The sequence below is a fragment of the Heterodontus francisci genome, chromosome 26, assembly GCF_036365525.1.
Source record: "Heterodontus francisci isolate sHetFra1 chromosome 26, sHetFra1.hap1, whole genome shotgun sequence".
Classification (NCBI taxonomy): Eukaryota; Metazoa; Chordata; class Chondrichthyes; order Heterodontiformes; family Heterodontidae; genus Heterodontus; species Heterodontus francisci.
The window spans coordinates 42,586,421-42,602,210 of NC_090396.1; the positions used below are offsets into that span (position 1 = coordinate 42,586,421).

At 41.3% G+C, this 15,790-nt stretch overlaps 1 protein-coding gene across 1 annotated transcript in view; it reads right to left on the reverse strand.

The window, feature by feature from the left end:
* Nucleotides 1-259: 259 nt before the first annotated feature.
* si:dkey-237i9.1 (SEC14-like protein 1) overlaps nucleotides 260-15,790 on the reverse strand; it is a 78,406-nt gene continuing 62,875 nt past the window's right edge. Inside the window, exons 10-16 of the mRNA XM_068058115.1 lie at nucleotides 8,582-8,652; nucleotides 8,257-8,428; nucleotides 8,023-8,157; nucleotides 5,582-5,716; nucleotides 5,161-5,412; nucleotides 4,781-4,959; nucleotides 260-1,213 (exon numbers count right to left, since the gene is read on the reverse strand). Coding sequence (XP_067914216.1) covers nucleotides 1,108-1,213; nucleotides 4,781-4,959; nucleotides 5,161-5,412; nucleotides 5,582-5,716; nucleotides 8,023-8,157; nucleotides 8,257-8,428; nucleotides 8,582-8,652 — 1,050 coding nt within the window. The 3' untranslated portion in view covers nucleotides 260-1,107. The remainder of the gene's footprint in view (nucleotides 1,214-4,780; nucleotides 4,960-5,160; nucleotides 5,413-5,581; nucleotides 5,717-8,022; nucleotides 8,158-8,256; nucleotides 8,429-8,581; nucleotides 8,653-15,790) is intronic.

The window sequence follows — 15,790 nt, forward strand, 5'->3', positions numbered from 1 at the left end:
TGACAGCTGTAACCAAATTGTCCTGCAGCAGGCTGTATACCTACTGTAGCACAAACTTTTTCAATGCAATTTGATTTAAAAGTCTGCCTTGTGAACAGGTTAGTTTTTAATAAAACAATGAAAAAAATTAACTGGCAACATATTGGCTAAGTTACTGCATATCCCGACTTAGAAACATTCTGTTCCTTTGATGAAAATTTGGGTTTGTATGAGAAACTAACTAAAATGACACAAAATGTAATTCAAAATAAGACTAACATTAGCATTTACTTAGAAGTTTATTATTTAAAAAGAGGCTGCTTAAAGGATATTTGAATGATTTATTACCAACCCAGTGGTAACATGTATTGCTCCATAAGATTGATATGAAATGTATAAGTACAGGTAGACACAACAGGAATGTTAACACGATCCCATTTCACATTATTGGCTTCAAGAAATTAAACACAATAACTAAATTGTAGAAAGATTTATACATGTTAAACAGTAACTCTTTAACAAAGATGAAATGTTTAGCTATAACTATGTTCAAGTAGGTTGTAATGATGGTTTCCAAATCTAAACTGTGCGACATCATGCTTCCAAGCAATTATTTATCTGGTTCAAGTGTAAAAGACACTTTCTGTATCTATCATGTGCTTGTAGTAAGTCTTTTTTCCCCCAGTTATACAACTTTCTTTTCCTTTAAGTATCAAATTCAGAATATGATGATATTGGTTTCTTTGACCTTGTGCTTTTTTCAATGTATCTCAAGAATTCATGAGAGATTTGGTGACATTTCCAGAACAGGCAGGATTTAAAGTACAGTACTATCTTTTAAAACATATTACAGTCTGTTGGAAAATGCAGTCCTGTAAATATGTACAACTTCATAACACTTGACTTGAATTAGTACATTATTTTAAAAATCTTGATTGCAAATTATGATGCACTGGGATACATAAGTGAAGGAGAAAACAAAAAAATACAAAGAAGTCGAAATGATTGTACTGGTTGCATTAATAAGGTTAATATGCATTTTTTGTAGCTGCACCATCATTCCAATCAGCTGCCACCAAAAAATTGTCCTGTTTTGCACTTGTTTTTAATCGCAGGCATTTTGAATCACTACCTGGAGATCATAGAACTGGAGTGTGATTGGCTGGATGATGTTGTAGCAGCACTAAGCTGTGAGAAACCACTGTGACTTGATTCGAGACTAGTCATGGACCCCCTGAAATAAAAATAGCACGTGGTTTTTGGGGTTTCAATGTAATACAAATATTCATTTACACAAAATAACTTGTAGATTTGTTTGGAAACAGTTAATGGGCAATTACGTCTAAAATGTTATGGCAGATTATAATCATATTAAAACAAACTTGTTTAAGAAACGTAATACATTTTCATCACTTCTCGCTTTTTATAACAGGCAACACAATAAAACTCAGGATGACCGGAAACTTGCTAAGGCATTGAGTTAACATTAGTACTATGGAAAGTGCAACTCTTGCAAATTGGAACTCAAGCTTTTTCCTTTCCTTTATTGAAATAAACCAAGAACAAACAAGTCAATGTGTGACCATGGAAAATTACAACTTAAGTAGCCATTGTAAATTGAAATTTTTTTTTATTTGTTCATGGGATACGGGCATCGCTGGCAAGGCCAGCATTTATTGCCCATCCCTAATTGCCCTCGAGAAATGATGGTGAGCTGCCTTCTTGTACTGCTGCAGTCCTTGGGGTGTAGGTACACCAACAGTGATATTCAGAAGGGAGTTCCTGGATTTTGACCCAGAGACAGTGAAGAAACGATGATGTAGTTCCAAGTCAGCATGGTGTGTGGCTTGGAGGGGAACTTGCAGGTGGTGATGTTCCCATGCATTTGCTGCCCTTGTCCTTGCAGGTGGTAGAGGGTTTGGTAGGTGCTGTTGAAGGAGCCTTGGTGCATTGCTGCAGTGCATCATATAGGTGGTACACACAGCTGCCACTGTGCGACGGTGGTGGAGGGAGTGAATGTTTGTGGATGGGGTGCCAATCAAGCAGACTGCTTTGTCCTGGATGGTGTCAAGCTTCAAGTGTTGTTGGAGCTGCACCCATCCAGGCAAGTGGAGAATATTGCAACACACTCCTGACTTGTGCCTTGCAGATAGTGGACAGGCTTTGGGGAGTCAAGAGATGAGTTACTCACTGCAGGATTCGTAGCCTCTGACCTGCATTTGTAGCCACAGCATTTATGCAGCTACTTCAGTTCAGTTTCTGGTCAATGGTAACCCTCAAGATATTGACAGTGGGGGGATTCAGCAATCAGAATACCATTGAATGTCAAGGGGAGATGGTTAGATTCTCTCTTGTTGGAGACAGGCATTGCCTGGCACTTGTGTGGCACGAACATTACTTGCCACTTATTAGCCCAAGCCTGGATATTGTCCAGGTCTTGCTGCACTTCTACACAGACTGCTTTAGTATCTAAGGTTTCGCGAATGGTGCTAACATTGTGCAATCAGAGGAACTCTTGCAGTGATGTCCTGGAGCTGAGATGATTGACCTCCAACAACCACAACCATCTTCCTTTGCATTAGGTATGACTCCAACCAGCAGACAATTTCCCCCCGATTCCCATTGAGTCCAGTTTTCCTGGGCTCCCTGACGCCATAATCGGTCAAATGCTGCCTTTATGTCAAGGGCAGTCACTCTCACCTCACCCCTGGAGTTCAGCTCTTTTGTCCATGTTTGAACCCAGGCTGTAATGAGGTCAGGAGCTGAGTGGCCGTAGCAGTATTGGTATGCAAAGGAAACCCAACCGAGCCCAAATGCTGGACCCGGAAGTCAGACATGACCCGGCCTGAACCTGACACGTCGTTGGGACCCGACAGGGTCGGGTCAGGTAGCAGGCCTTTACCCACATACTGATGTAAAGGCCTGCGACCCAACTCGACTCCGACGGGATCCGACGACACGTGTCGGGTTCGGGCCGGGTCATGTTGGGCTTCCAGGTCCGGCATTCGGACTGGGGTTGGGTTTCCTTTGCTCACCTTTACCTGGTGGAACCCAAACTAAGCATCAGTGAGCATATTGCTAAGCAAGTGCCACTTCATAGCACTGTCGACGAAACCTTCCATCACTTTACTGATGGTCGGGAGTAGACGGATAAGGCGGTAATGGGCTGTGTTATAATTGTCCTGCTTTGTGTGTACGGAACATACCTGGGCAATCTTCCACATTGCCGGGTAGATGTCAGTGTTGTAGCTGTACTGGAACAGCTTGGCTTAGGATGCAGCAAGTTCTGGAGCACAGGTCTTCAGTACTACTACCGGAATGTTGTCAGGGTCAATAGCCTATGCAGTATCCAATGTTTTCAGTCATTTCTTGATATCATGTGGAGTGAATCAGATTGGCTGAAGGCTGGCACCTGTGATGCTGGGGACCTCAGGAGGAGACCGAGATGGATCCACTCGGCACCTCTGGCTGAAGATTATTGCAAATGCTTCAGCTTTAGCACTGATGTGCTTGGCTCCCCCATCATTGAGGATGGGGATATTTGTGGATCCACCTCCTCCATTTAGTTGTTTAATTGTCCACCGCCATTGATGACTGGATGCAGAGCTTCAAACTGATCTGTTGGTTGTGGGATCACTTAGCTCTGACTATCGCATACTGCTCATGCTGTCTTGCACGCAAGTAATCCTGGGTTGTAGCTTCACCAGGTTATCACCTCATTTTGAGATATGCCTGGTGCTGCTCCTGGCATGCCTTCCTGCACTCTTCATTGAACCAGGGTTGATCCCCTGGCTTGATGGTAATGGTAGAGTAGGGGATATGCCGGGCCATGAGGTTACAGATTGTGGTTGAGTACAATTCTGCTGCTGCTGATGGCCCACAATGCCTCATGGATGCCCAGTTTTGCATTACTAGATTTGTTTGAAATATATCCCATTTAGCATGGTGGTAGTGCCACACAACACGATGAAGGGTATTTTCAATGTGAAGACAGGACTTCGTCGCCACAAGGACTTTGCGGTGGTCACTCCTACCAATATAGTCATGGACAGATGCATCTGCGACAGGCAGATTGGTGAGGACAAGATCAAGTATGTTTTTCCCTCTTGTTGTTTTCCTCACCACCTGTCGCAGACCCAGTCCAGCAGCTATGTCCTTTAGGACTTGGCCAGCTCGGTCAGTAATGGTGCTACCGAGCCACTCTTGATGATGGACATTGAAGTCCCCTCCCCAGAGTACATTCTGCACCCTTGCCACCCTCAGTGCTTCCTCCAAGTGGTGTTCAACATGGAGGAGTAATGATTCATCAGCTGAGGGGGGGGGGGGGGCAGTAGGTGGTAATCAGCAGGAGATTTCCACTGGTTTTAAACATAATATAGTTCTAGATGTTGAAAGTTAATTACTGAGCATCTCAATGAACTGACTCAATGGAATTATAAAACATGGGGTCCTGTAATTCCTTGTAGTTAAGCTTCCAATCTTATTGAGACAAACATGTGGGAGTTGGGGAAGGGCTAAGAGATACTGAGCAGAAGTAAGGCATTTTGGGAAGGTCACCTACGGTGTATTTGTGCAACTCTTAACAGTTTTATAGTAGTAGAAGCCTGGGAATAAATCACAGCCTGATCTATATCAGGGACTAGTATATAGTATAGAAAACAGAGTGATAGAGTCCCCACAGTGAAATGAAGCGTAAATAGATTCAACCATATTCAGTGAAGATTAATTGCATCTAGTACTCATTCCAGTACTGTTCAGACAAGGTAGTGAATTCTCAATACAGTAGTTTTATATCCTGTACCTGAAATCATCCGATCCTATGACCTCAGTGTAATACATAACTTTACACTTATGGGAAGAGACCTGCAATGTTGCCAGCACATCATCTACACGAGGCAAATTAGTTGTGGCACAGGAAGGCATACTGTGAAATTTCCACTGTAGGATATAAAAACCAGGCCACCTTGTTACATGTGAACCCTGTAAGTAACAGAAGATAAAAACATAATTGATTAAATCTTCATTTATTCTAAAAAAAAAGTACAAACAGAACTAAAACTGAACATTACAGCGACCTTCAGAATGCTTATCTGATTACTTTGACCAGACATCGCAATTAACATAATTAGACCATATAACACTAGCCTTACAATGTTGATTCCTAATCATTACAAAACTGACCTGCACACTTTCTCCTTCTTTGCAGATGAGTGGTGGCTCCACCATACTATAGTCCATTCCTAGTTGCCATGATTTATCTATTAGCTGCACATTATTTCCTCCAGGGCATGTTATCCCATGGGCCCCAAGGGTATCCTTTTTGGGAAGCTGAGGTGCTCGTTTTGAGTGATAGATGTTGAAGGCAATATCTCCTTTCACCACATCAAAATCCCAGGTTATTACAGAAGATGCTTCCACCATTTCAATTGATATCTGGATACACATAAAGCAAAATATAATACAACCTGTGCATAACAAAATTTTCTACCTTTTTGTCTAAACCATCAGGTGATATGGTTTGAAGTTAAAATAGCATCCACCCAAGCATTAAATTAAGGAATTGAATCTTTAAGAACAGCTAAAGGGACAGCACAAATTTTACCTCATGAGGTGACCCTTTGAAAACACTTGCCGACTGATAAATAGTTTCAGTCAATAACCTGATGTCATCATTGTCAAGTTCTTCTGCTGTTCTATACATCGATTTGGGGATTAGACCTCCCTCTGGAACTTCACACTAAAAAGTTAAATAAAACATGAAAAAGATTTTTAAATCATACACGATTCTCAAAGAATAACTGCTCCACTATTGGTGGCCTTCAGTTGAGTAGGCCCCAAGCTCTGGAATACCCTCCCTGCATCTTTCCGCCTCGCTTTTCTCCTTTAAGACACTCTTGAAAATCTACCTCTTTGACCAAGCTTTTGGTCCTTATTTATTTATTTTATTTAGAGATACAGCACTGAAACAGGCCCTTCGGCCCACCGAGTCTGTGCCGACCAACAACCACCCATTTATACTAACCCTGCAGTAATCCCATAATTCCTACCACCTACCTACAGTAGGGGCAATTTACAATGACCAACTTACCTATCAACCTGCAAGTCTTTGGCTGTGGGAGGAAACCAGAGCACCAGGCGAAAACCCACGCGGTCACAGGGAGAACTTGCAAACTCCACACAGGCACTACTCAGAATTGAACCCGGGTCCCTGGAGCTGTGAGGCTGCGGTGCTAACCACTGCGCCACTGTACCGCCCCAATAACTGACCTAATATCTCCTTTTGTGGCTTGGTGTCATACTTTGTTTTATAGTGCTCTTGTAAAGTGCCTTGAGACGTTTCACTATGTTAAATTTGCTATATAAGTTGTTGTTGTTATTTCTATAATCTAAATGTCCAACAAGTAGATAACTGGGTTCTATGGGTCAGTATACTAAGTAGCTGCTTGACAAGTGCTGCCTATTTAAAAATATAAATATCACAGTAACAACGCACTTTGCCAAAATGGTAGATTGTGGGTATATGGCAATAGTTACCCATATGTTAAGTTCTCAACCTTAGCTGAGCTGTTGGGAAAGTATCCAAATAGCCACCTTCCCTCCATGTAGGAGAGTTTTTCTTTAACTGGTAGCACATAACGTGGGAGATTCAAGAGGGAAAAGGGAGGATAAAGTTATATGATGCCTCTTATGCAAATGATACTCAGTATCAAATTATTACTGACATTTGATTGTGATATTATAGAGTGCTAGAGTGTTTCAATAGAATACTGTAAAGCTTGTTGCATATTTGCTCCTAATGATTTATACCAGCTATTTTAAAACAAAAAATTGTACGCAGGTAATAATATATTGAAAACTCACTTTAATTTTGCCATTTATCCTATAATTCTGTTAGTTATAATCAAACATACAAAAATGAAAACCTAATATCATAACCCTTTTGACCTGCCTTGCACACACACCCCTACCACAAAAATATCCCCCTCAATGTTTTGGATCAAGATATCTCAAGAGCAAAAATTAAACTACTTTGTAGAGTAGCCCCTTAAAAAAATAATATGGCATTATCAATAGTAATATTAGTATTTATATAGATAATCACCAGATAGTAATCAGTCCTTTTGGGAATCAAAGCAGTTGATAAGAAAACAGAATCAGCATTTTGGTTGGGTTACTTGATATCACAAGTCTGCCTGTAAGGGCAGTGAGCGGTAAAAACTGCTCAATCCTTTGCAGCCCTTACATTCATAATTTAACTTGCATTCACCCATGTGTAGTTACTATTTAGAAAGAGTGAAACAAAACAAACTTAAAAGAAACAAACTGCATTTTTTGACTAAAACTGAAATATATAAACAGAATATGTGACTGACTATAGAATTTATCCTACAGGATAAATTATACTGTTGTTTACAATTGTATGATACATTTTCTTTGAATATTTTTAAGGCAGAGGTAGATAAGATTCTTGATAAGCGAGGGGGTGGAAGGTCATGGGGGGAGGTGGAAATGTGGAGTAATCAGTTCAGCCATGAACTTATTGAATTGCGGAGCAGGCTCGAAGGGCCGAGTGGCCTACTCCTGCTCCTAATTCGTATGTTCGTACCTATGGTCGTATGTACCTATTCAACTGTTAAGTACTCAAAAACATACCTGTGTAATCAAGCCCTTTGGGTGCCAATGTAAGATGCTAGAATGCTTGAAATACCTATTACATAATTCTGGACCTAATCAGTTTCAAAAGATAACACCCCAGATCAAATTTTCTTCTTCAAAATAGTATATTTAGATTAATTAACAACATTCATTTTTTCCTTTTGGCGAAGCAACAAGGATTGCAGATTTCCTGTCACATTCAATTGTTGGTGTTAGGCAATGGCTCAAAAAAGCAACCGATAAATATATTGAAAAAAATCAACGTGACATCCATCTCTACTAGAAAGGCTTCATTTTAGACCCAGTAGAGCTTCTTTGTTAGTTTTGATAAATTATGGCAAAGCATCCTATGAATCGAAATTTGATTGTGCTGTTGTAAATTCTTACCACACATTCTCCTCCAAGGAAATCAGGGATCACTTCTTTGTCTATGTAATCAACCAGTCCTCCAGGTCCCTGATAGTCATTTCCCGCATAGATGAAGAATTTTTTTCTTGTATTGTCATCAATGAAAGGACTGACCTGGAATCGAAAGAGGGCATTGAATCACAAATTACAATGCAGGGTGATTTAATCAATAAACAATTTATAATTTATTTCTCAGACACTGCAACAACTTACCAAAGTCCAAAGTACTGGAAACACTCTCGGTGCTCTAAGGATCAATAGTCGGCCCAGTGTTTCTGGATAGTTAGCTTCAACAACTTCAATGATTCTTAACAGCGCCTTAACACCGGGTCGCCAAAGATGTCTCATATTCAAGCCTTCTAAATCCACCAAGCATGTCCATGAGCTATGTAATAAAAGTGAACAATAAAAGCAGAGCAATTTGAGACGCTGATGAAGTTTAAAGGGAGCTGTAATATATACATCAAATAGTTTTTGTGTGCAATGCCCTTCTTTATGTCCCAATTGATAATGGCACCAAGATGGAGCTCGTGATTACCTGATTGGTCTTCCAAACACATTGGTGTTTTCTTCACATCGTCTTAATCCTTCTTCATTAATAGACAGAACCTGATTTAGAACAAAAATACCAGAGGGTAAACTTATTTATCCCAATTTTAAAAACTTTTGCATACTTCTTGAATTGATATCTTAATTGTAAATACCCTCACGTGAAGTTCTTACATAAAAAAACCTTTCCTTTTGTCCCCATTCAGCATCTTGAGCCTGTTCCACCATTCAATTAGATCACAGCTGATCTGCATCGTAATGGCAACTACCCGCCTTAATCTTGTAACCCTTAATACCCTTACCTAACAAAAATCTGTATAACTCAGTTTTGAATTTTTCAGTTGACCTAGCTTTACCAGCTTTTTGGGAGAAGAGAGCTCCAGATTTCTACTACTCTTTATATAAGTTTTTCCTGCCATCACTCCAGAACAGCCTCGCTCTAATTTTCAGGTTATGTCCACTTGTTCTAGACTCCCTCACCAGAGGAGATAGCTTCTCGAACTATTTTATTAATTCCTTTGATCATCTTGAACACATTAAATTCGATCATGACTTAACTTGCTATATTCAAGTGAATATAAGCTTAAATTATGAGGACAGGTTGCATAAACTAACACTTTTAGCTCCAATATCTTTCTGGTGAATATGCACTACACCCCTTCCTGGCTGAGGTGCCCGGAACCAAATGCAGTATTCCAGATGGGGTCTAACCAGAGCTCTGTAAAGATGTAACATAACTTCCACTCCTTTGGCAGGAATGGATTCAAACATGGTGACCATACATCAATCTATAGCGGTGCTCCTCAGCTATTATAACACTGAATCCTGGATCGCTTCTGTTTAACTGTGGTTTATTTATAGGAGGACCTGAGATCGCATGTCTCTCAACACTGGGGAGAGGGCTGTCCAGTGGGAATAATTATAATTCAACTTGTTGAACCAGATTAGTTCTTTGAATTTAAACAGCGCTATTTATTAATCATCTCTACCAGTGCAGTAACTGAAATTGACAATTGTGATATTGACAGACATAGATCTACCCTGCAGTTCTCATCAATTGCAAAAAACTGTTTTCATTCTTCTTGTTTAGACTAGGCATTAGGGACTGTCGTTTAAGAAATTCCTCACAGTCTGGCTACTATCTTACAAAACTGAACCTGTGGTTTGAACAGCTTTGATCTACTGTTTCAACAGCTGAACTGTCAGATTTATCTGCATTGACTCCCAACGGTCTCATCCACAGGCACCGGTAGAGTCTTGGCTCCAGCAATAGTTATTTTAATACAGACATTGAAAATATTTACGCTTTTTTGGATATACATGCCTCATTGTTCTGCACATCAAATTGCCTACTTTCACTCACCCTTGAATTCATTGCTGGTTTCACTTCAACTTTAAATACCTTTTACTTTAAATACAGTTTTTCCCCGTGTGTTAGTTGCTCTCTACTACCCATGTATTTCATGTACAGCTATCTTGATCCAATTTGCAACTTAGCCACCATTGTAAGCTTAGTTTTTTCTCAATGGCCATTCGTGCATGGTTTGGCTCCAGCTCCGAACCTGAGCCCATCACTTCTTTTACCCCTCAGCAATAATACTGTGGAGGATGACTTCCTGGAGTGTGTACGTGACGGCTTTTTAGACCAATACGTTGAGGAACCAACTAGAGAACAGGCTATCCTAGACTGGGTATTGTGCAATGAGAAAGGATTAATTAACCATCTTGTTGTGTGGGTTCCCTTGGGGAGGAGCAACCGTAACATGATAGAATTCTTCATTAAGATGGTGAGTGACGTAGTTGAATTTGAAATAGGGTCCTGTATCTAAATAAAGGAAACCTCAAAGGTATGAGGCGCTATGGTAGACTGGGGAACTTTACTAAAAGGGTTGACGATGGATAGGCAATGGATAATATTTAAAGAACGTATGCATGAATTACAATAATTATTCATTCCTGTCTGGCGCAAAAATAAAACCGGAAAGGTGGCTCAACCGTGGCTTACAAAAGAAATTAGGGATAGTATTAGATCCAAAGAGGAGGTATATAAAATTGCCAGAAAAAGCAGCAAGGCTGAGGACTGGGAGCTGTTTAGAATCCAGCAAAGGAGGACAGAGAGGTTGATTAAGCGGGGGAAAATAGAGTATGACAGTAAACTTGTGGGGAACATAAAAACTGACTGTAAAAGCTTCTATAAATAAGAGAAGATTAGTGAAGACAAATGTAGGTCCCTAACAGTCAGAAATGGGGGGGGAAATTATAATGGGGAACAAAGAAATGGCAGAACAATTAAACACATGCTTTGGTTCTGTCTTCACAAAGGAGAACCTCCCAGAAATGTTAGGGAACCAAGGATCTAATGAAAGGGAGGAACTGTAGGAAATCAGTATTAGTAAAAAAAAGTGCTAGGGAAATTAATGGGGTTAAAGGCTGACAAATCCCTAGGGTCTGATAATCTACATCCCAGAATACTAAAGGAAGTGGCCCTAGAAATTGTGGATGCATTGGTGGTCATCTTCCAAAATTCTATAGACTCTGGAGCAGTTTCTACAGATTGGAGGGTGGCAAATGTAACCCCACTATTTAAAAAAGGGAGAGAAAAAACAGGGAATTACAGACCAGTTAGCCTTACATCAGTAGTGGGGAAAATGCTAGAGTCTATTATAAAGGATGTGATAGCAGAACACCTGGAAAGCATAAACAGGACTGGACAAAGTCAACATGGGTTACGAAAGGGAAATCATGCTTAACAAATCTAATGGAGTTTTTTTGAGCATGTAACTAGTAGAATTAGAACATTACAGCGCAGTACAGGCCCTTCGGCCCTCGATGTTGCGCCGACCTGTATAGGTTGTATAGATTGTAAATAGCTGAAACCCCAGCACTGATCCTTGTGGCACTCCACTAGTTACAGCCACAACTCCATGAGCCTTTATCTTGCATATTAACCTTTTGTGTGGCACCTTATCGAATCCCTTTTGGAAATCCAAGTATACTACATCCATTGGCTCCCCTTTATCTACCCTACTAATTACACCCTCAAAAAAACTCCAATGAATTTGTCAAATATGATTTTCCCTTTGCAAAACCATGTTGACTCTGCCTAATAATACTATGATTTTCTAAGTGCATTCAGATTTCCTTAATAATAGATTCCAGCATTTTCCCAACAATTGTTGTAAGCTAACTGGCCTACAGTTCCCCTTTTTTATCTCTCCCTCCTTTTTTGAATAGTAGTGTTACATTACTTGCGTTACACTTGTGGTTTCTGAGATATATAGGTTTAATAGAAATAATGTATTAGCTGGATACAAAGAGTTTCATAATAATCTTTTCTCACAGACAAGAACCAAATAATTATTTTTAAAAGTAATTAGATAAGAATAGATAAGGGAGATCCAGTGAATGTGGTGTATTTGGATTTTCAGAAAACTTTTGATCAGGTCCCACATAAGAGGTTAGTGTGCAAACTTAAAGCACATGGGATTGGGGGTAATATATTGGCACGATTGAGAATTGGTTGATGGACAGGAAACCGAGAGTAGGAATAAACGGGTCTTTTTGCGGGTGGCAGGCAGTGACTAGAGGGGTACCTCAGGGATCAATGCTTGGGCCCCAGCTGTTCACAATATATATTAATGACTTGGGTGAGGGAACTAAATGTAACATTCACAAGTTTGCAGCCGACACAAAGCTGGGGGGGGGGGGGGGAATGTGAGCTGTGAGGAGGATGCAAAGAGGCTCCAATATGGTTTGGACAAGTTGGGTGATTGGGCAAATGCATGGCAGATGCAGTATAACATGGATAAATGTGTTATCAATTTTGGTTGTAAAAACAGAAAGGCAGATTATCTGAATGGTGATAGATTGGGAAAGGGGGAGGTGCAACGAGACCTGGGTGTCCTTGTACACCAGTCGCTGAAAGCAAGCATTCAGGTGCAGCAAGCAGTTAGGAAGGAAAATGGTATGTTGGCCTGCATTGCAAGAGGATGAGTACAGGAGCACGGATGCCTTACTGCAGTTATACAGGGCCTTGGTGAGAACACATCTGGAGTATTGTGTGCAGTTTTGGTATCCTTATCTGAGGAAGGATGTTCTTGCCATGGAGGGAGTGCAAAGAAGATTTACAAGGCTGATAGCAGGATTGAAGTATGAGGAGAGATTGGGTCGACTAGGCCTATATTCACCAGAGTTTAGAAGAATGAGAGGGGATCTCATAGAAACCTATAAAATTCTAACAGGACTAGACAGGCTAGATGTAGGGAGGATGTTCCCGATGGCTGGGGAGTCCAGAACCAGGGGTCAGTCTCAGGATACGGGGAATGCCATTTAGAACAGAGATGAGGAGAAGTTTCTTCACTCAGAGTGTGGTGAACCTGTATAATTCTCTACCGCAGAAGGCAGTGTAGGCCAAGTCATTAAATATATTTAACAAGATAGATATATTTCTTAATGCCAAAGGGATCAAGGGATATGGGGAGAAAGTGGGAACAGGGTACTGAATTAGACCATCAGCCATGATCTTTTTGAATGGCAGAGCAGGCCCGAAGGGCCAAATGGCCTACACCTGTGCCTATTTTCTATGTTTCTATTCCCTTCTCACATTACCCTTCCCCACTGTCATGTCTCCTTTCTCTACTCTTCCCAAGGTAATCCACCCCAACAAACTTCAATTCTTCAGCACTCATCATTCTTCCTGCTCTCATACTGCCATTCCAGGCTTGATTCCCTCTTAAATAATCCTACAGGTTCCCTCTAGGCCTTTTGGTGCCCTCCGAATGGCTTATTGAGGCACTCGTCGCTGCCTCCTAACCAGCAGCAACCACAATTGTCTCATCCTGTTCTCTCCCCACCCTTTCCGACCTGCATGCCTGCCGGCGGCTAGTCTCGCCAACCTCCTTCCCATCCCTCTCATCACTCCCAGCTCTGATCCTGTGGACTGTCTGTGGACCAACTATCACTGCTCCCCTTCACATCTCCCTTCAGTACATTTACTTGCTAATAAAGCCCTTGACATGATGATCACATGGACATTAAGACCTTGACAGAGACATGGCTGAGGAGTGATGATACCTTACCCCTTATTGAAACTTCCTCGCCTGGATTACCTTTCACAGCTTCCCCCACTCAAACCTTCACAGTGGTGTGTAACCCTTATTTCTAGAACACACTTTTCTCTATCCCTTCTTACTTCTCTTTTAAGCATCTCACCTTATTCCACCTTCACAACTCCCATTTAAAATTCTTGTTCTGTACCACCCACCCAAATTTCTCACTGAGATATCCTCTCTGCTTTCTTCCCTCTGCCTCTACACTGAGTGACTTCTCATCCTCAGCGATTTCCACTTCCATCTCAACTCTTCTTGTTCCTGCCACCCTAAGTTGACTGCCTTCTATTCCTCCCTAAATCTCTCCCTCCACATAAACTCTCCAACCCACATACAAGGCCATTCCCTCAATCATTTTATCTCATGTAGCCTTGCTACCCCTGACGTTACTATCACTGATAAGCCAGTCTCTGATCATTTCCTTGTATCGTTCTGTACCCACATTCCCCTTTCTGTTCCCAAGCCCATTTCTTTCTGTGTCCATCTCTGGAAAAAAAAACCCTCCGCAACTCACTTACCACTGCACTCACAAATTCCCAACCATCTAGCCTTTGGCCTTGAATTCATCATGATACCATGGCAGCTATCAATTTGCTAAATCACACGCTCTCCACAACCTTTGATGCCCTTGTCCCCACTAGAACTATTACTCTTTCCCACCCTATCCATTCCCCCATTAGAATCCTCATCTCTGCTCCCTTAACTTCAAGGGACGCAGACTTGAACGTCTTTGGCAAACAACTGGTTTAACCATTAGTCGTCAAACCAGGCCAGACCATTTAAAGCATTATCAGGCAATGCTCTCCATCATTAAAACTGCTCACTTTTCAAAGATCCAAGGAAAGTATAAACAACACCTGGCTTTCTCTTCACCACAACCACCGTCCCCTGCCTCCTCCATCCTCACCTTCAACAATAAATGGAAGGAGCTAACGAACATTTTTTGTTACCAAGATCGAGACTATCCATTCAGCTGCCTTTGCTCCCTTTCCCTAGCCCATTGGGCTAAACTTCATTTATTGCTCCCCCCATGCCCTAACCCTGAATTCACATCTTTCTCTAGTTTCTCTCCCATCTCGCCCCTTCCGAGTTCAGCTCATCAATGAGACCCACCTCTTGCTCTCTAGAACTTATTTCTAATAAATTGTTGCCCTTTCAACTTCCCTTCCTGGCTTCCATGTTAGCTGATATTAACAATTTTTTCTCCTCAGGTACAATGCCCCTCTCCTTCAAAATAGCTGTCATTACACCTCTCCTCAAAAAAAAACAATCCTCGACTCCTCCCATTCTTGCAAACTATCACACCATCTCAAACTTCCCTTTCCTCTCCAAAATCCCTGAACATGTTATTGGCTCCCAAACCTATGCCAGTCTTGGGTTCATACAATTTGTTCCCTTGCTACTGACTCCAACCCTCTCCTTGGCAACCCTCTGAAGTTGAACCGGACTGTTTGCAACTTTGGTGCTATATTTGACCCCAAGATGAGCTTTTGACCACACGTCCACATCATAACGAAGGACACCTACTGCTGAAACCATTATCCATGTCTTTGTTACCTCTAGATTTGATTATTCTAATGCACTCCTGGCTGACCGTCAAGCAATTTACTTATTTGGGGAGTGTCACCTCTACCCTCTGCAAATCTGAGGTCATTCAAAACTCCGCTTCTGGTGTCCTAACTGACACCAAGTCCTGCTCATCCATCTCTCCTGTGCTTGCTGACTTACACTGGTTCCTGGTCAAACAACATCTTGATTAAAAAATGTTCAAATCTCCTTATTTTCAAATCTCTCCCTATCTTTGTAATCTCCTCTAACCCTAAAACCCACCTCGATCTTTGCGTTCCCCTAATTCTGGCCTCTTGAGCTTTCCCAATTTTAACCACTGATGCACTGCCTTCAACTGCTTGGGTCCTAAGCTCTGTAATCACCTCGCTAAATTGTTCCACCTCTCTCTTCTTTCAGACTCTCCTTAAAATCTACGTCTTTGACCAAGCTTTTGATCAAATGGCCTAACATCTCATGTGGCTCAGTGTCAAACTTTGTTCCAGAACACTTGTTGGGAAGTTTTATTACATTAAAAGCACCTT